Source organism: Python bivittatus, unplaced genomic scaffold (assembly GCF_059951505.1).
Source record: "Python bivittatus isolate LINGU-HERP-01145 unplaced genomic scaffold, Pbiv_v1 ctg000960_np1212, whole genome shotgun sequence".
Classification (NCBI taxonomy): domain Eukaryota; kingdom Metazoa; phylum Chordata; class Lepidosauria; order Squamata; family Pythonidae; genus Python; species Python bivittatus.
Window position 1 is genome coordinate 7,125,187 of NW_028277124.1, and position 21,401 is coordinate 7,146,587.

Sequence of the window (21,401 nt, forward strand, 5' to 3'; positions counted from 1 at the left end):
TATTAACAATTATTAGTCATGAAGGCTACCAGGAATTTTCAGATTCAGAAACTCCAGAGATGTTTTGAAATTAGGAGTTTTATGGAGAGGGGTCCACATATCAAAGTCTTTTATCTGTATCTCTTCCATGCTATTCTATCACTTCTCTTTTTTTAAAATCATAATTTAATTAAGGAAGGCAAGCAGAATAACTGAATTATGTCCTTTGATTTCTTATACATCTGGAACACCCATGGATCACCACTCTCACAACTCATAGTAGAGATTGTAATGCAGTGTCGAGAAACTATAGCACTCCCACACCTACAACTAAAAGTATGGATCTGGTATATAGACAACATCTTCGTCATAATAAAAAAGAAACAACTAGCGAAGACACATGAAACAACCAACAACATTTTCAAAGCAATAAAATTCATAAGTGAAGAAAACAACAACACTGGATACCCTCATCAGCAAAGGAAACAACAGCCAATTAGAAATGTAAGTCTATTGAAAAACAACCCAACTAACCAAGTGCTCCATAACCAAACCCAACAACAACCTCCCACAAGAGGAGCTGTGTAAGAACATTATTCAGACAAGTACAAACATACTACAGCAACCCAGAATACCAGAAAAAGGAAACAGACCACCTATACAACATTTTCCAACAAAATGGATACCCATGCAACTTTATCCAAAAGTGCCTGACCACTCAACCCACTACAGCATAACCAACACAAGCTGTGAAAGGGATAACAGTACCATATATCAAAAATATCTCAGAAACAACCAACAGACTAATCACATGGCATCCCTGTAGCACACAAACCAAATAAACCCCTCCAAAACATCTTAAGTAAACCAAAAGACCCAGTAGCTTAAGAAGAAAAAACAGGAGTCATCTACAACATGCAGTGTAAGGATTATAACAGCCACTATGTAGGACAGCCAGGCAGAAGATAAGCAGAGCGCATCCATGAACACCAACTAGCAGTCAGGAGACATGATGAAAACTCCTTAATTTCTCATCACATAAGCAGACTCAACCATAGTTTCAACTGGGAAACTGAGTGTCCTAGATCAAGCTAAATCCAAAAATGCTAGGGAATTCCTGGAAGCTTGGCATTCAGACAAATCAGCCGGCAATAGATAAATAGAGATAAATCACATTTACACACCATTCAAAAGAGACAATAAAAAAGCTAAGAAGGAAACAAAAAGATCAGAACACATCTGCTCCAGCAGCCAACACCCAGATAAGCAGGGATTAACATCAGACAAACAATTAATCAGAAAACAATACCCTAATCAGGGAGCTACCAAGAAGAAAACCACACCCGCACCAACACTGGCAGGGCAAGCTACTGTATATAAATAGGGAGCAAACCCCACTCTCACTAGCACTGATGATGTTACCTAGTCAGGTAATGAAATGTCTGCAAGCAAACAACCAAGCTCAAAGAGCACCAAGGATTCCACATCTGGAAGTATTCAATGAACACGAAAACCATATACTGGGAAATAGAAGAAGAGCAGCTATAACTATGCATAGATATGCATGTATGGACATGTGGGAGCTGCTTTCAAAGCAACCATGCTAGGCTTGTACAAACACTACTTTCATGAGTTAAAGTGTGGTGTTTCCTGTTTCCTTTTCACTCCCATGCATAGAGAAGCACCTCATTTGAATGCTTTACACAGCCCAATTAGCAATGGAAGGCTGCCACCTTTACAGCTTGGCTATGGGTTTTCTAGATGCCCACTATGGAAACAGGACTTTGCACTAATAAACTGTTGAACTGATCCCATAGGACTCCTATGTTCTTAAGTAATTAAGAAAATTAAAGCAATTAATCCATTCAAGAGAATGCAATGCATGTACAGTAAGAGAAAGAACAGCACACTGAAATGGATGTGAATTGTGTACAGGATATTCTGGATCTTAATAGTTAAGAGAAAAGAAGAAACAATAAACCAACAGGAATATGAAAGCAAATAATCACCATTAATAAGTACTTATAAGATAAAATGCACATAGCACCCTTTTCTTTACCTGAACAGATACTAAGATCTGACGTAGTTCTTTCTTCAGATCAGTAAAACGATCATGATAGATGGCCAAGGCCCAAGGTTCCTTAAAGTAGCTGGTTAAAAAAGACAAAATTTAGTTACCCAGTGTGCCTCTCATTAACGGCTAATAAAGTGTTTACCTGATTTTTTGCTTTCATAAATTACAGTTCTGGACCCATCAAGATAGTTTGTTCATAAAATGCCTGCCATAACAGCATGGTCAATCAATTCTTTTAATGGATGTTCCTGATGTACAGCCAGCTTCAGTAATTACATTTAAAGTGGCTTAATTCAGAGCTGTGGCAAGAGCCAGTGAAGAATCCTGATTTTATCAGAATTTAAAAGCCTGAAGACCTGTGAGGAGCTGTGTCTCCATTATCTGTTCTCATTTGAGAAAAGCAGATGGTAGGATTAACTGAACTTCTGCATAAACAAATTACATTTGTGTAGACAATGACACAAGTGTTGTTTATCATTAAGGTTTCTGGATTAATAAAGCCAGAAAACAGGCCATAATCATGTTGCAATATGTTCCTTACACTAGTGCACTGCAGCTAAATTAATTTGTCATACAAGGAAATCCTCAGTATGTCCATTCTCCCCAAAATTAAAAAGTAAGACTTATTTTAAACTATATTATGTACAAATAGATATTTATCTAAATGACTCCACATTTTATGACAAGGCAAGGGCTAAAACTGAATATATTTTTTAAAATAACAGATGATTAGAAAAATGTATTCTTGGGATAGCCCTTCTAGAACAGTGAAGTTCCAGTATACACCTAAAGGATGCAAATATAAAGTATGGACAGCTGAGTTACTAAGGGTCAAACAGCTGCCTCTGAAGAATAAGTCATTTAGATCATTCTATAGAATTGACAATTGTTTTAAATAACTTCCATGATAGAAAGCCAACATGCTGTAGCCCAAAGCTACAAATCCTAAAGGGGACATGTTAATGGAAGCATAACTGGATATGGCCAACAAAAGAGAGAGCCAATTTTATAATAAGAATCAGCCAATTAGATTTTCTTCATGGTTTAGTAATATGTAATTTATGGAAAGGTATCTATGAGGCTTAGGTTTGCACACTTGTTCCTCACCCTGTCATGTAGGCCATTCTGTATGAGTTTCACAAGATTAGGCCAATTAGCTTTAACTAGTGATAGTTTTCATTCCTCAGTCTAGGAGAGTTTCAGTCCTATTGCTTCTAACTGATAGTTTCAAGATGATGAGAAACAGAAGCTGCAGGAAAATATGGGCGTTTGAGGCAAAAAAAAAAAAAATCAGTTTTCCAATTTTGTTTTTAGTTTGTTCATTTAGTGCCCGTACTTTTTACATATGCAGAAATAATCAAATATTTATTTTACTAGTTGCTGGAAAACACAGATTTCTTGGGTGTATGGTTGTTGTCATTGTTGTTATTGTTATTGTTGATATTGTCAGCTTGGTTTTAATGTTAATCTTTTTTCTTCCACTTGCTTCTCAAATCCATTCAGTTATCATATCTTGTTTGTGTAATACTGTACATTTTCATTCATCTTCATTAACCTTTTTTATTTCTCATTCAACCTACAATGATAAGTTTTTTTCTGTCTTGCTGTCCTGTCAAATGTCAATTCTCTCTATAAAACATTTTTGTATTTTTTTCACACATAGAAACATTTACTAAACCATAGTTTGATTATTAGGTACACCCTAGTGGATTTGTACACTCCATTCTCTCCTTCCTTCCTTCCTTCCTTCCTTCCTTCCTTCCTTCCTTCCTTCCTTCCTTCCTTCCTTCCTTCCTTCCTTCCTTCCTTCCTTCCTTCCTTCTCATTTTCCCTCAGATTTGGTTGCTATTTTTTCTCTCCCTTCAGTGCCTTCAGATAATCATCCTATGCATGAACATCAGAATTTGGCAGCCTACTTAGCAACCTATTAATGATAGACCATGGAGGGGAGGGTCAACAGGGCCACAGCAGCTGCCTGAATTGGTTGTAAAGGAGGTAATGGAGTATAACTTTACAATTAACATCCTATAGAAAAGAAGTAAAAAAGTTTATTGTTCCAGAACAACATGCACAGATGACCCACTTGACTGATACAGTGAATGACAGTCCCCAAGCCTCAAGTTTATTTGGGACCAATCTAACTTTCACAATCAACCAACTCCACCTATGCCATGCAAATTACTTACTTGGGAATGAGTTGATAGATTTAAACAATGTTTTAGGGAGGCGTTACAAAAATGTGGCGGATGAATTAAAAATGACAGCCAATCTGTATTATGTTCTTTGGGCATAGAAAGATGAGGCTAATGACTGGGTGAGAGATGATGGCTGGGTAATTTCTGTCACACAAACACAGCCAATGTGTTAAAAAAAACTAAGCAATGATTTGAAAATCAAAAAGGACATTTAAAGGTCAGAACAGGCCACCAAGAATGAGGACAAGAAAATATCCAAGAAATACAAGAAATACAAGAAAAAAAAGAAAAGAAAGAAAGCTAAACCTCAAGAGCAACTGAGGCTAGTGTGAGATGTTGCAAATGCCAGGACAAGCTTTTTAAAGCTTCTCTTCACAGGAGGATAATTATTATCATTTAGAGAAAATGGCCAAATTTTATGAAACAAAAGCTAAACTGCTTGATTCCTATTTTTGATCAGCCTTTTCTCACAAAGCAAATATAATGAGTTGAAGAGACATGGATACAATTAAAGTTGACAGAGAGATGGTCACAGAATGTCTAAGGACATTGAATAAATTTGCTTCTCCAGATCCTGATGAACGATTTCTCAGGCTGTTGAAAGAATTTGCTTCTGTACTATCAGAACTTCTAAAATATAGTATAGGTTTCTCAATAACTGAGGACAACATTCTTATTCACAAAAAGCTAAATATGAAGGATCCAGGAAGTTATAGGCCAGCCAATCTAACATCTATATTCAGTAAAATTCTAGACCAGATAATAAAATTCTTGATCTGCAAACACCTTAAAAACAATGTACTGATTATTTAGAGATGACATGAATTTTTCAAGAATAAATAAAATCAGACTAATTTTATTAATTTCTATTTTGAATTGTGTAATTTCCTTCCCCATCAAGTCCTGCCACGCTGCCTCATTGTGATGGGCTGTTCCTGGGAGGGATGAGCAAAGAATGTCAGGAGTGTGTGACAAAAGTATATACTTCTAGCAGAGTCACTCACAGAGTGAAAGTCATTTCAACTGCCAGCTAAACAGAGCAGGCATCTATATATAAAGTGACTGATGATATAGTGTCAGATGATTGGGCCTCTCAGGTCAGATGTTAATCAACATGCTATTGAGAAAATGCTCTTTTGAAGTACTAATGGTGTTTATTAATAGCTAGATTAAAGCTTTGGGACATTTAGTTTCTGATGTTGTCATGCAGGAAAAGAAAATCCAAACCTTCAAACACTGACAATTAGATGTAGATGTAGATCCTGACAATTACAGTGGGAATATGGACAGCAAGAAGCATGAGCATGGGAAAGTTCAAGACAGAGAAAGATGAAATGAATTGACTACACATTGACATCTTGGGTATCAGCGAATTGGACTGGAATAGGGCACTTTCACTTAGAAGATCATACTATTTACTACTAGGGACATGAAAAACAAAGAAGAAATGGTGTTTTCATAGTCAGTAAGGATATGGTAAAGAGAGTACTTGGTACAATGTAGTCAATATCAATTAGATGTTGCAGACAACTTTTTAACATGAGGGTTATCCAGGTTTATGTTCCAAACAGTGATGAGAAGAAGAGAAGTTTGTGTACACAGAAATCAAATTGACTATATTACTGGTACAAGGCGATGGAAGAGCTCAGTTATGACAGCAAAGATGTGGCTAGGGACTGACTATGAAACAGCTCACAAACTGCTCATGTGCAAGTTCCAAGTCAAACTAAAGAAGAAGAAGAAAGCCAACCAGTTTCCATGATATGATCTCAAACAAATACCCATCATTTATAAGGAGTACATCAGAAATCGCTTTGAAGTCCTGAACCTCATTGATAGGAAACCAGAGGAACAATGGAATGAAATTATAGAAGTTGTTAGGAATGAATGTGAAAAGATACTGCCAACAACCAAGAAACAGAAGAAACCCAACTGAAGACGAATTAACAATCCAATCTTCTGCAGCCTCTTGAGGTTTTGCAATAAAAGATATGAAGGACTGAGATGCAGAAGGCAAGGATCCAGATATGTTCAGAATCTGCACAGTCATCCGGACAACGTTTGGGATAAGTATTTACAGTATTTAAAATATTCTAGAACATAGGGATTTGATCAGCCATCCTGACTGGTAGCTGATTGTTGGGAAATGTAGTCATATTTACAAAGGCCTGGTAATAGTCAAACCTATCCCAGAGCTTATCCCTCTGATATTACATTATTGTCTCCTCTCTAGTATTAAAGTTATACTAAATCCACTGAAAGTTATGGGAGGACTTGCCCCCAAACCTTTAAAAAATACAACTCACCCAATTTTCATTCATTAATAGGTAAACTACCATGATGCGGGGCTTTGAAATGTGAATTCCCCTAAGGTAAGCTTTTTTTAAAAAAATGTAATTACTATTGATGGTACACAATTTTCAGCAGTTTATTTCCTTAGTTTTTTGTTTATTTTTGAAGAGGGAAAGATTTTTAAAAAGTACTGGCAGATTTTATTGATGCTGACATTAACATCAGGGGAAGATGCAATGGGAATGGAACACACATTAGTAGATTTCATGGCAAAATTCTCTTTTGTACTAATGAAAATAGGGGATAGTGATAAAGATAGTCCTCACGTAACAACAGTAATTGGGACCAGAATTTCCATCACTAAGTGATACAGTTGTAAAGTGTGACTTCATGTGACCATGTCACTTAGTGACAGCAGTCCCAGCAGTCCCTGGTTACTGTTGTTAAGCGAATCACCACAGGTCATTAAGTGAGGACCTAATGTGACTGTGACTTCTGACTTCTTGCCAGCTTCCTCATTGATTTTGCTTATGGGAAGCTAGTAGGGAAGGTCACAAATTGCAATCATGTGACTGTGGGACGCTGTGACAGTCAGAACCTCCCATCTCTCTGTGTGCATGGCTACTTCTATGTATACTGTATTGCTACTTCAGAAGCAACATGGTTTTGCTATATTGATTTTTACAGATACAAGAATTAAAATTTAAAATTTTTGAAGCATTTCTATGCATTAATATAAAGTATTGCTGTGACATAAGAATAGACATAATCTAGCTAAGGTTAAGTATTACAAAGTTCCAGCATACATATTATTAAAAAACCAGCAAAATTAAATGTTATTATGCAAAAATCTCTAAAGAAATCTTATGTGATAAATTATGGCTTGGGTCTAAGTTGAGTTAGTCGTGCTTAAGTCCCACTGAAATCAATAAGACTAGTTAGTCATGGCTAATTGAAATGTCACTCTAATCAGTGGGGGAAAAGAACAATTAACTTCATCAAGATCGAACCTCCTGCTTCTTTCCCACAGCTTTTTGCTCATGACTGAGTCTCAAGCCTTAGTCATTTTCAAAACTTTCTTGAATGAAGGGTAATATCTTTTCAACATAAGAAAGCCACACAGCTGCTTTTTAATCCCATGATTTCTAGGCTGAGCTGTTGCTCATTAGGAGTACAGTTGTTCATTTAAAAATCCAGTAATGTAATACAAGGGCAATATCTCTAATGCTTGCCAGTATTCCTTTGCTATTTATATTGATCTATTATACAAGTCTACTTTTAATAGTACAATTCAAGGTTGGCATTTGATTTGAGCAGAAAAGGAAAGTTCAATACAGCTTTTATGTATTCCTTTTATTCTGGCTTTTTTTTTCAAAAATGAACATCTAGTTATCCTAATTAGGGTTCAAAGTCTGCTGAGTAGCATTATACACACTTAGCCATGCTCACATCCTCTGTTTTTGTTTTTGTCACAAAAGAAAACTGATGACAGACTTACAGAAGTTTGCAAGACAAACTGGAGTATGAAGGCATAACTCTTTTGAATGCATACAAACAATCCCTAAATAATACTATAGAACTATATTCCACAGACTTGTACACTGTAAGTAAAGTGGCCTTGACATTTTGAAAATCTGTTCAGAACTTCGTATTCAACATTCATCCAGGTGTAATGTTGTCCTGTTTGAATATCTTGTTTATAAAGCCATTTAATGTAAATATTTTTACATTAAAGGTGAGTTCAACCCCACCTTTTGGAATACTTAATTTTGTCGTGACATTCTAAATGCATCACTGAAGATTTTACCTTCAATAGTTACGTTGAGCTATTATTGTAAGAATTTAAGCATCATGCTTATGTTGGAAGTTGAGTATTAGTAGTTTTTTTTTTTTTTTTACAAAATAATGGAAGAATTACATGCTTCTGAGTTTGGAGACTTAAGGGTGTAGACAACCATTGCAGATAGTTCTCTTAAAAATAAGTAAATGTTTTAAGCATTTTTAAGACAATAAAACATTCAATTGATTGTTTTTCAACTCTTAATTATTGGAACAGGCTAAATCTTAAGAATGTTTAAAGCAAGGTTATGATTTAATACTTGGATATTATTTTAATTGAAAAAAATATGTTATAGTAAGAGAATGATGGATTATTCAATGTTACATATGGACAGAGTAACAGTAACCCAAGCAGTTGGTAAAGCTGTTCTGCCCAGATGGCTTCTCTGCTGAATAATAATATCATTCTCATTTCTCCCCAGAATGGTGTATCCTGAGAGTTGGCTTGGATCTGTTAGACTCGTGATTCTCTAATTCTCCTAACAGGCTCCAGGTTGGACCTGTAAACCTGAAACTAGTACTCTTATTTTTTCCTTTTATCTAAACCCTAGCTGGAATTAAAAAAAAAAAAAAGTGGGGGCTTACATCTGCCCATTTACTTCCCTATTTAGGAGTGTTCAGCCATCTTTTCCTTCTATTTATTTTCCTGAAAATATTTGTTTACCAAAACATATTTTTAAACAGGAGATGCCACAAGGTCTCCCATATGTTTCACAATACATTTATGCATATTGTTTTATTGTTTGATAGTTTCTCTGAATATATGGAAGAATAGCCTAACACCTTGGAAACGATGATGGGAGTGTTTTTAGTTGCCATTTTAATGTAGAGCCATGCTGAAACCATATCATACTGTAAAATATCAATATTTTTCCCAAGGATGTGGAATCCGTAATATATGAACTGGACAAGAAGAGTTCTTGTATACTTTTTACAAAACTTCTATGTCAGCATACAGTGGAATGAAAAAACAAAAAACAGAACTAAAAGTCTCACTAGTAAATGGAGCAGTGAAAAATGTTAAGATGGCAGTTTCAGTTATACAATCAAAGCCCTGCTTGTTTTTTATGTGCCTCACATGTGGCCAGTTGTGGCCACCATCTTGGGTTTTCTGACCCTTCTATGGGCATCTTGGGCTAAAATCATGATAATTTAAGTCAAAGGACTGAAGAGAAAAATTTCCTTTCTTGAAAGTGGAAAGAGTATGGGCTAAGTCCAACTCTTGTGGTATAATGCAGAAGAAAGCCCCCTCCAGCATGCTGACAAACTGGTCTCTGACAATCTTACAGTGTTTCCCATTGATAGTTCCTGAACGTGTTCATACAATTAGGGAAACCTGCAGACAGTTAATGTCTAAGTCATTTAGGGATTTAAGGTTAAAAACCAACAACCTGCATAGTACCTGAAAAAGAACTGGCAACCAGTGCAGGTCTTTCCACATAGGCATAATGTGATCTTGGTATCATGCATTGATTAGGAGCTGAACTGCAGCATGTTATATCAACTGAAGCATTCTTCAAGGCTAGCCCCACTTGAAATCCCTTGCAGTAGTCTAATCATTATAGCACCAAGATAGAAGAGCTAAAGTAAAAAATGGTTAAATGAAATAATCTACATATGGACAAATTAGATCATGAACATTGCAACACTGCAACACGGCAGATAAATCACACTTTGTGGGCTCTGGAGCTCATCACAGACCCAGCAGTTAACAGCCCAATAAACTGATGCAGCTATGTCTTTCCATACCAGAAACATGTCATAAAAGCCTCCTGTGTACCCAGGACAGAAAGAAGAAAGTGAAAAACAGGATTAATGAACAATCATTTAGAAAACAAACAAGATCTCTTCCTGACTGGAAAATATATACAATCTCTTTAAACATTTTTTTTTTTTACAAAATGCAGCACTGTTATATCTTTAATTATAGGTTTATGCATAGGACAAGAAAATCTTGTCAGCAGAGAGTTATAGAATTATCAGTGGCTGTGATGAGCATGCATGTTCTTCAATATAGGGCTGCAACAAATGTCACAAAGTCAAACAATATGAGTCACAAAATGGGTACCACATTGCCTATGAAACTTCTAGAAGGCTTTTGTAAAAAGTGAAAGTTAAATAAAAATTAATTTTAAAAACTGAGCTGCACTGGTTACTGGTTGGCTTCCAGGTGGAATTCTAGATGCGAGACATCACATTTAAATCCTTTCATGGCACAGGACCTTGCTGTCTGAGAGACCCCTTATCTCCAACTGTTTCTACCCATCTGGTGCAATCAAACAAGGTGGATGAACTCTGAATCCTGTCAATTAAACAATGTCATCTTATGATGCAGCACCTATTCTCTAGAACAGTATCACCCTAGAGATTTGTGTGGCTCCCACCCTTACAAAATTTAGAAAATTATTTTAAAAAACGGTTCTCCGAAGCCTTGGGATAAGGTGGTTGTCCATTAGTTATGTAAAATATATTTGGTTTATAGTTGGTGCATTGTCTCTGGTTGGCTGTGACCTTCTGTTCTGTTCTCCAGAGTCATCAAAGAATTGGGTGGGTTCAAATTTTGATGAATAAAAAATAATAAACTAAAATAAATCAACAAAATTTTCTCAGAGTATCAAATACTGTGAGATTTCAGGGTTCTTATATTACATAATTTGAGATTTCATATGACAGAGTCAAAATCCCATCAGATTTCAAGCAATATCAGATCTCATATAGGTGATTTCAGCATACCCGAGTGAGATCAAGCAAATTCTCAGGGGTAAGATAATGAAGAAGTTGCAAGATTTGGTGATCTTGGAAGATTTTGGCCATTTAATATACTTTTTAATTGTTTACAATTCTTTGGGACTTGCACCACTGCAGGAAAATTATCTGATTATCACACAATTATCATACAGTTTTCATAAAATAAAAACAGAATATTTGAAAAGATTCTGTAATCATTATTAGAAAGGAAAGTATCCTTTGGCTCCTCTGCTCTGCTGGGCTGTTATTTTAAGAAAGTGATTTTTCCAGTTTTTTTATAAAATTCAAAATGCATGTATTTTCGTAGATTCAGCAGCTAGAGAGTTTTTCATACTGGAAAAATCTCTTCTTAAAGCTCAGAACTGCTTATTTGGTTCTAGAACATTGAAATCACTGGAAAAAAAAATCCAGCATGTCAAATTTTACTTGGCAAGTGTTATTTGTATGCATTTCTATCATAGGGGCTTTCCCCTATTAATTCCCTTTTAATATGAAATTAAAGTCATATGCAATAATTTGCAAGAGAGTATTTAGCAGAAGTTTATGGTTCCTAAGAATTATTTTAATAATAGGATGTTGAATAAAACCTACTTTTAAAAATGTTGTACCCTAACTTTTTGGGTTCAGTGCAAAACAGTGGAAAAACAGACCAGTCACTTTCAAGAAGACAGAATAGCTGTAAGGTCTTGCCTGACAAAAGCTAGTTGTAGGAAATTGAAAGAACTGCTGCATCTGACGCTCCAGTTACTGATAACAGGGATTAACTGAGTTGAAGTATAAGAGACAAGCCTGTAAAAGAACCAGCATTTGTCATATTGTCAGAACTGATGGGATTTATTATTCTTGTGGTCCAGTTCCAAATTTAACTGATTTTGAAACTCAATTTTGCTATTACAAAATCCATCACCAAAGGGTTAAAACTTTGAACCTGATGAATACAATTCATGGCTAGATATGGCCTCTAATTTAAAAGATAATTTGCATGCCACAAAGAGGCAAATTGACTCCCAGGTGACAGCTGTTTCACTGAGTTCATTCTTGGCATTGGATACCATGCTGGAGAAAACTAATCCAGTTATAAAAGGATTTTAAAAAAGCATACTTCAGCCTTGGAGTGAAGAACTTAGAAAAATGCAGTAACAGTGCACTTAAAATGGACTATATTATTATCATCAAATAATTTAGATTATTTGTTATAAAATTATACAATGGACTATATTATTAACAAATAATTTAATAAGTACAAATTGTATTTATTTGTTATTTATTTCTTAGGTAAGTGTATGCTAAATATCAGATGTGGAATTTTAAGCTCAAAGTAGACGTGGATCATTTGGTCTATCCACTATACCTTTACATGTATTATAATCCTATATTAAATGTGTTATTTATTGCAAGCCTGTAAAAATAAGTATAATAAGAGAATTCCTATTCCTATATTTCTTGTCCTAAAAATCCTATAGTTAAATTTAAAAATCTTGAAGGAAAAATGCAGACTCTTCCATTTTGAGTGGAAAGTAATGAACTGTTAGAATGTTAAAGAGTTCCTTTTCAGTACTCGCACAGATGGCATTAGCAGACATCCGTAAGATTTCTGAAGGTTTATTATACTTGCTACAATTCTCTTTAGTATCTTGACAATCTGGGTTTATACACTGTGTGAAGTCATAATATGGTTTTGGATTAATGTGTTGTGTGAATCACAGAACTGTGGAGTTACAAAAATAATCTAATCCAACCCTCTGCAATGTGCTGGAAAACCAATTAAACAATCCTGGAGAAGTGACTATCCAGCTTTTTTTAAAAACAAAAACAAAACAAAACTCTAGAAATGGAGAATCCTCAACTTCTGTAAGTAGACTATTCAGGAAGTCTAGGTAGCTGCAGTTTATATCCAATTTTTTTTCTGTTTTCTGTGGCAACAGAAAATAGTTCCTAACCATCTTCCCTCTGACATCCTTTTATGTATTTGAATACTGATATTATGCATCCCCTATGTCTTTACTTCAGACTGAATATCCCAGGTTTCTTCAGCCTGTCCCCAAAGGACATGTCCTCAAGTTCCTTTGCACCCTTTTCTGAGCATTTTCTAACTTGCCAATATCCTTCTGGAAATGTGGTGTCCATCAATTGTGTTTTATACACTGAACCATTGATGTGCAATGTGTGTATTCAATCTCTAGAAAAATCAAATTTGACCTACTGTAACCTTGTTTTAAGTAAATATGAGCACTAGATAGCACAGACAGTTACTTCTATTGTCACTGTTGCACAGTTAATATAGATAGTGCTATATAGTAGCAAAGAATATAAAGGAACAATATTTAAAAATAACTCAATGGCAGAGAGACTATTTTTTAAACAATATCTTAAATCCTTATTTATGCTTTAAATATGTTATCTCTTTGCAAGTACACATTTCAGTGATGAAAAAGAATCTGATGTCAATCATAAACCACCTTATCTTCCTGTTTCTTGCTTTCTTCAGGACTTAGGCTTATTTCAAAAGCTGTGGGTAACCTATGGCTCTAACAGCAAAACAACTACCCCTTTTCATTTGTGCTATGCAGGCAGACAATAGTTCTACAGGAAATACTGGAAAAATGGTAGCCAGGGAGAATTGAACCCAACATCTGAAACAATATAAACACATTTATTTCTTGTGATGATAATAACATTGGAGAAATGCGTGCACAACATCTTTTGCTAGAAAAAAGAAGTGGCAATATTTGAAGCAAATTGGTGAAGTGACTATAGTGACTACTTGTTTTGTGGACAGGAGGCAGAGACAATGGATGTCAATGCCCTACATACCCCTTCTGAGAAACTACTCCTAGCATACTCCTAGCATACAGAAAATACTCCTATTGTTTCTTCAACGAGCCTATCATGTTAGTAAGAAACACAGCCACCCTGGAAGACTTTTAATGGGGTCCCCCCTAACCAACTTTTTAGACTGAAGAAGCTGCTTGGACAAGTAGCAAAACATCTCTAACCAAAAAGAAAAGAAGTCCAGTTGCCATCACTCAACCTCCAGACAATTCCACCTAGATGACTGAGAATCTTCATAAACATGCTCCTAGCACAGTCTAGTCTAGTAGATGGTGGACTATAGGATAAGCTTTCCTTCCAAAAAACTGTCCCTAATCCCATCCAGTCCATCTGTAAGTATATGTATGGCATGCAATCTTGATTTTCTTTTATATGTTTATAATTAATGAGAATGTGACATCATGTTCAGATTTCACTATGTATCAGTTTAAGACATTTTGCTGGCCAAAGCAGAGTTTTAGTGGTGCCTAGTGGTTTTCCTAAGAAAAATGTAGAACTTCTCTAGTCAATGTAATTTTTAGCCACTAAAACACACCAGTACATTTTATGTATGTCCATGTCCATGTCCATGTCCATGCACATGTTATTGTTTTCTTAGATTCACTTATCATGCCATTTTGGAGACTACAGAGTAGGAAACCTCTCCAGAGAACTTGAAATCTGATGATACTTTAGCATTAAGACAGAAGGGGGGGATGTTCCACTTTCCCTGCATTTATTCCAGCCCCCCAACCAAGAACAGGGAGTGGATGAACCTATCCATCAATGAGTCCATGTTCTGCAGACATTTTTTCCCCCCAAATTAGTTCTCCCTACTGGTCTGAACACAACTGAATGCCTCTGACAGTTGCATGTTCTTCAAAAGTTGGAGGAAAGAAGATATATAATCTGGAAGCAGACTTTAATCCAAAAACAAAAACGTTTAAAACTCAAAGGGTTTTACATAAGTAAGCAATAAGAAATTTTACATGGTTTGTCCTCCAATTCAGCAGAGCAGGGTTGCCATTTTACATTATATGAATTCTGAAAACTGTATTGCTATAAAAACAAAACAACTGATTTGTGATTTAGCAGATGTGTTGAATAATATACAAGTCTTTCTTCATTTGACTACTGATGTAGAACTGCATAAATCTGGCTTAGAACAACCAGATATAAATGAAAAATTAGAAAGAAACCTAAACCTTTTGTGTAGGACTGTGCATTAGGAAAAGCCCTGATAGTGTTCCATTTTGCTAAGGTTAGCATTTTAAAAAATAAATTCCTGCAATGTTGGGACAAAATGTGTTTGTCTCCCTCTTACTGTACCCCATTATACAGGTTACTTTCTCATTTTTCATGTTCCTCTGGTTATATACTCTAATAATTTATGTAGAATGTGATACTAATTGCTTGCTGTATAGCATCATCAAACAAATGGCCAACATTCTTATTGATACACTTTGCAAATGAGAAACCCACTTTTTATGATGAGTGGAAACTTTAAGATTAAATGGTTGTTCAAAAGAAATGTTAGCAAAACAGTCTTCCCTTATGCTCTAAAGTGGAGCAGTAAAGAGGATTTCTGCTATTGATATATGTTATGAATCAATAAAAATCAGTTTGCATGCATCGTCCCTAATTTACATTACTTCTAAAGTATACTCCCCAAGGCTCCTTGAAGAAATAGTGTTCATCACCAGGACATCTTCTGGAGCAGTGTTCTCAACCTCAGCAACTTTAAGATGTGTCGACTTCAACTCCCAGAATTCCCCAGCCAGCATAGAGGGTCAAAAATGTCAAGAGGATGCTGTGTGATTGAAATCCTGACCCTTTTAACATGTGTTGCATATGTGGTACATGTAAAAAAGAGGGCTTTAACTGTACAACCACAACTATCATATTGACTATTCTGACCCACCCCTGAAGATATCCCAACTTATAACTCTCTCTTACTCCTTTTCTGTACTTTGTATAATGTTGCTCACTTCAAGGAACCCACATCAGGAATTCAGATTTCACATTTTTGATTGACAAGCCTGGACTACTTTGAGAGTTAATCATTGTGGCAATAGAAAATTCATATATTTTTGCTTGGTAGTATGCTGACTGATTGTCAATGACATATTCAGGTATTAAAAAACTGCAAGTATGCATCAGTTGATGTTGTTGGATGCCATTTCTCAAGAAATGGACACCAGGCCACTGAGGCTGAAAATACCACTTACTTCGACAGAGGAGGGAGAAAGAATTTGGGCTTTTTTTCTGTGTGGAGATAATGGAGTATGAGCACTACCCCTTAGGCATTCTAAAATAAAGAAAAATACATGCATACTGTTCTCTCACCCCAGCCCCAACTAGGAAAGGAAGACAATCAAGTGACTATTTTTATAAACTAGCAACAGGCAACGTGCCATCCACAGCCATCTTACATTGATGGCTGTGGACGCCACATTGCCTGCTGCTGGTTTATAAAAATAGTTGTTTGATTGCCTTCCTTTCCTAGTTGGGGCTGGGGTGAGAGAACAGTGTGCATGTATTTTTTATATATATATTTTATATACTTTTTATAAAAAAATAAAGATTTTTTTTATAAACCAGCCTGTTGCTGGTTTATAAAAATCTTTATTTTAGAATGCCTAAGGGGTAGTGCTCAGACTCCATTATCTCCAAAAATCTCTGCCCCACCATCTTTTCTTTACATATAATTTTAATTTTAAAAAATCAAGAACTGGCATTCAGCAAAGCAAAACATTAACTTCTAGTACAATATTTATTGGTAGCAATGCTTTTGAATGCCACAAAGTTCTCGCTGCAGTGTAGAGAGCATCCTCAGGGGTTAGTTCACCTTATGATAAATGAACATTTTTGGACAGGCTTCACCCAGCATAGTGAACAGGCAAGTCTCCTACAACAATAATTTTGTAGTGCACCTACCACAAGTGCTCAAAATATGAAACAGTGCTATCAGCCCTCAGCCCACACATATTAGCCACATTTTAATTGATTTATCTGTTTGAAAAATGTATATCCCCCTCTTTACAATCAAGTTTTCTGAGAGTAGCTGATACAATAGTATGTTTAAACATACAGACTACTAAAATCATCAAACTTTTCCTAATGATGTTCTCCATGGACTTTCTGTTTACCTTTCAGGAATGAGTTCATATTACTGTGCTTGCCTGTGACCAGGACAAGCTGCTTCTCCAAAAGTGAAATCTGTCCAAAATATCTGCATCATAACAATTTCATAAGCAAAATAAAATTTTATCATACCTATAGAGATTTGAGATCAGTCCCTCCCTCCAGCGAGAACAAAGATTATTAAGAAGACGTTCATGCTGTCCAAATAAACATATGTAGTTGGAAACAGGAATAACTTCCTTTGAAAAGCAAGTAATGGTTTCTATCATGTTGTACTGGTTGACATGTATTCTGAAGTAATTTCCCTTTACTGCATCTCCTGTTGTGATTGCAATCCCCTATAATAAATTGAGAAAAGTGTTGGGACAACAGGCAAAGCTAGATCACATATCAAAGTGCTCACTCCAGGAAGAGAACAAGGCAGGTAGGGAAGGAGGTTAGTTACTACTGAAGTGTTTTATATCAATACCTTACAACTGAATTTCTAATTCTTTTTCCCTCTTGTGTGGGTTATACCACAAAGGTTATATTCTAAGAGCATTGCTATTAGCAGCAAGATTAGCTATATTCAAATGTTGTATCTGTGTCCTTACAGGAAAAGACCCAACACGAGTACCCATGGAAGTCTTGTCAGCAGAGCTGCCTGGTACATATGAATGTTCAGTACTGATGCACAAAAAAATGCAAGGAAGACTATACATGTTGTACATTTGTTATTAAGGTGGTTATTAATTTTGCAAAAACCTTGCTAGCAAAAAAGGAGGCAACCTTAGCATTTAATTCATATGCTAGCAGACTGAAAACTATGTGAACAATATTGTTACAGTTATGATGTCATTACACCTCATGTAGCATTTTGATTAATTTGTCTGATGTATATGAGGCTTATTATATGTCCATAGCTTTCCTAGAAAACAAACAAACAAAACATATCCTCAAGATAGTTCTAATTCAAAATCACACAGACCTGTTTATTACTCAGGGCGTACTTACATAATTAGGTTGTGATTCTTGTACATCCAAGCGGGCAGGAATCCCAGGTTTAAAAATATGCACATAATGATATTTTCCAGGTAGAACACCACCTGTGAAAAACAGCATTATCAAGACATGCAGAGTATACAAAATTAGTAAACTTGTTAATCATTAGACCTTCAAAGTACTTTTTATTTTTTAAAACACATCCAGGGTGACTGGAAGAACAGATGAAACTTCATTGCCATTTAATTGATGGTATGCATTGTGGCAGTTACATGCTGAACTGAAGCAGTTCTAACTTCAGCTAATCTTTTCAAGAATTGCACAAGTTAGACTCTGCTTTCTGTAAACACACAGCTGAGAGAATCAGAATACTGGATGAGCATTCAGGATCTTTTTAATAAGAATGAAAAAGGATTACTGTACTCTCAGACCTGCTTCATGCTTGGCATCTTTTCTCATAGGAGATGCCATGCAAATATGTTATATATTTGTAGGCGCAACTAGACCTGGAAAATATGACCTTATGAAAAAAAAGTGAGAAATCAGATCTATCAGGCAGCTGGGGTTGGTTATGATTTTCTTTTAATTTTTTTTCTATCTAATAGCCAATTTGATCTTAAAAGTTGCAAAATGTGAGAAATGGCTCCTTTTTGCTATATTTCCATTTCTTTGGAAGCCAAAATATGCGGGCTCTATCAGTGTTAGAAAAACAAATATCCAACATTTATTTCAGGGGCTAACCCCAAGTATTAAACACCTGAAATGTATTTCTTTCACATGAAAAAAACAACAACTGAAAAGCAGAATGGCAGAGAGTACTTAACCCTTTTCCTATTTTCTACTGCAGCTCCTATTGCTTCTTTTAAATCATTTTCTCTAGTTTCTAGATGAAGAGAAAGGGAGTGCAAGGCAGAATGTGGCAAGAGGAGAGGAAACTGCATCTATAAGAGTAACAGTTCAATAAAGTAGATCCAAAGTTTTAGCAGATTTAATTTCATGCACAGTCCACAATATGGGGCTTTTTGGGCTGCATGCAGACCCTGAAACTCTAAGTGTAAGTCCTTCTCTGAGCCCCCCGAAGCTTGCCTCCTATGATAAAATGGGGGAAATTATTAAAAACATTGTTAATAATCATGTTAACTGTATTAACTGTATTTTACATTGAATCAAATAAAAATAGTTTTTGTCTTGCTCTGGCTACTGATGTAATTTGGAGTACAGGGCTGGCTCTAGACATTCTGGCATCCTAGGCAGTCATATTCTGGCACCCCTATGGTTTGGCCCATCTTCCGATTTTGTTAGGAATGTCAAAAAGGTGCTCTTGTGCTTCTTTTTTTCTTTGAGTTTTTGAGCTTTACACTTATGATTTTCTGCCCTGGAGATTTTTTTTTTCTTTTCTCTGACATCTTCACCCTATTTACATTACAAAATTACATTTAACCCTTGAGCGTGCGCACTGGTTCACAGAATGCACTGTTACTGCTTTTTGCTTTTTGATTGTGTTTTTCAAAAGTCTTTTCAATTTTGGTGCCCCCCTAAAATTTGGCACCCCTAGGCCGATGCCTACTTGACCTTAGCCTAGAGCCAGCCCTGGCCACAGCCAGAAAAAGATTACACTTTTATGCTGTGCTGAGCCATACTTTTCCCAATGCCTGGAGGCTTTTAGCACCTTTTCTAAGTACCATATTTTTCCATGTATAAGACGATACTTTTTTCTAAAATCGTTACACTAAAAATTGAAGGTCGCTTTATACAAGGAAGTAAGCCGAGGAGAGAACCGCAGAGTTGCGAAACTCTGCCCATACTTTGTCTCTGCAAACAGGCTTCCTCCAATCACGAGCCTTATGTAACTGACGTCAGCTAATGCTGAACAAACCAATTGGAACACATGCCGTTGGAGGTGGCGAGCATGTAGGCAGTGCGCAGATGCGACAGGGACCGGTAATGTCAGACCATTCTGAGCCCATAAAGATGTCGGAAAATAAAAAAATAAATAAGCGAATATCTTACTCCGCAAAATTCAAACTGAATGTAATCAGTTATGCAAAAGAGCATGGAAATAGAGCTGCAGAGAGACAGTTTGGACCTCCTCCCACTGAGTGTATCATGTAAATATTACCTAATTACTAAATAAAAACGTGTTCTGCTTTATCTTTAAAATATTGATTTCTTAATTTTGGGTTGGAAAAGTGGGGGGCATCTTATACATGAGGGCATCTTATTCACAGAAAAATACAGTAATAACTGCCCATCCAATCCTGATGGCCAGAGTGCCTTCTAATGGTCCCTGTCTACCAGGTTGTACAGTATGGTAGAGGAGATGGGATATCAGGCACTCTTAGTGGCAGTTTCCCTCCTGTGAAACAGCTTGTCCACTAACGTGAGGATGGCCCTCACAATCAAGGACTTCTGGAAGGAGGTAAATACTTTCTGGAAGGCCTTTGGGACTGATTGCAGAGCCACAGGCATCTATCTGTGTATGTGTGTACAGACACACAAAAATTTATCTGTATCTGTTCCCTATTTTTGTTAGAATTTTGTTACTGAAGTTTTAAAATGTAATTTTATTTCACTGCTATTTTAATATTTGTAAACCTCCTAGAGTTCCTGAGGATTTTTTTTTTTAAGATGGCAACTGGATGGATTGTGTGCTGAGGAGGGGTTGGTGTGGATGCTGTCTTTTCATTTCTGTATGTTTTTTGTTTGTTTGTTTGGCTGGCTCCTGTGACCAGTGAGCTAGCAGGGGGAACGCTCTGTCATTGAGGGGGGAGCTGGAGGAACCCAGTATAGTACTTACTAGCTCTCCAGCCTGTTCTGAATCCCTGTTCTGAAGCTGGCGCTGGTGGGGAGATCAGGGCTGTGCCTTGGGCCTGGCCACTGGGGCCAAGAGGAGTCACAGTGAGGCCCATAGGCCCAGCAAGGGCCTTGGTGCTGCCATCATGACAGAAGATTGCTGGTGTGGTGGACTTCGTGGCCTGTGCAGCCTTGGTGGCCCTTAGCCTTTTGTGCCCCCCACCCCCAGATGCTGGCTTTGTGGATCTGGCTGCTCTGGGCCTTTCAGCCTGTGTCATCATTAGGGTCCCTGCCCTGTTCATGGGGGTGGGGAACTGTGTGGAACTTTCTGTATGTTTGTTTTGTTCTTTCCCCCTTTTTCCTGCTGGGGATTGAATCCCCCAGACTGCTGAGTACCTTAAGACAGGTGTGGTTAGGGATGACTGAGTCCCTGGTGAACTGGGGTGGGTTATAGGGGAGTTGTCTGGTGATGGTGGTGGGGAAATTGGATATGTGTGCCTGGGCCTGGGAAGGAAGCACAGCAGAGGGGATGGGAAGGGGCAAGC

At 36.6% G+C, this 21,401-nt stretch overlaps 1 protein-coding gene across 2 annotated transcripts in view; it reads right to left on the bottom strand.

Annotated features, from left to right (window-relative positions):
* The window catches only part of CFAP61 (cilia and flagella associated protein 61), a 150,090-nt gene that overhangs the window by 16,910 nt on the left and 111,779 nt on the right, over positions 1-21,401 (bottom strand). For both annotated transcript variants that reach the window (XM_088131401.1, XM_088131400.1), the window contains 3 exons: positions 18,076-18,167; positions 17,215-17,420; positions 2,039-2,129 (listed from right to left, as the gene is read on the bottom strand). In XM_088131401.1, coding sequence (XP_087987527.1) covers positions 2,039-2,129; positions 17,215-17,420; positions 18,076-18,167 — 389 coding nt within the window. The remainder of the gene's footprint in view (positions 1-2,038; positions 2,130-17,214; positions 17,421-18,075; positions 18,168-21,401) is intronic.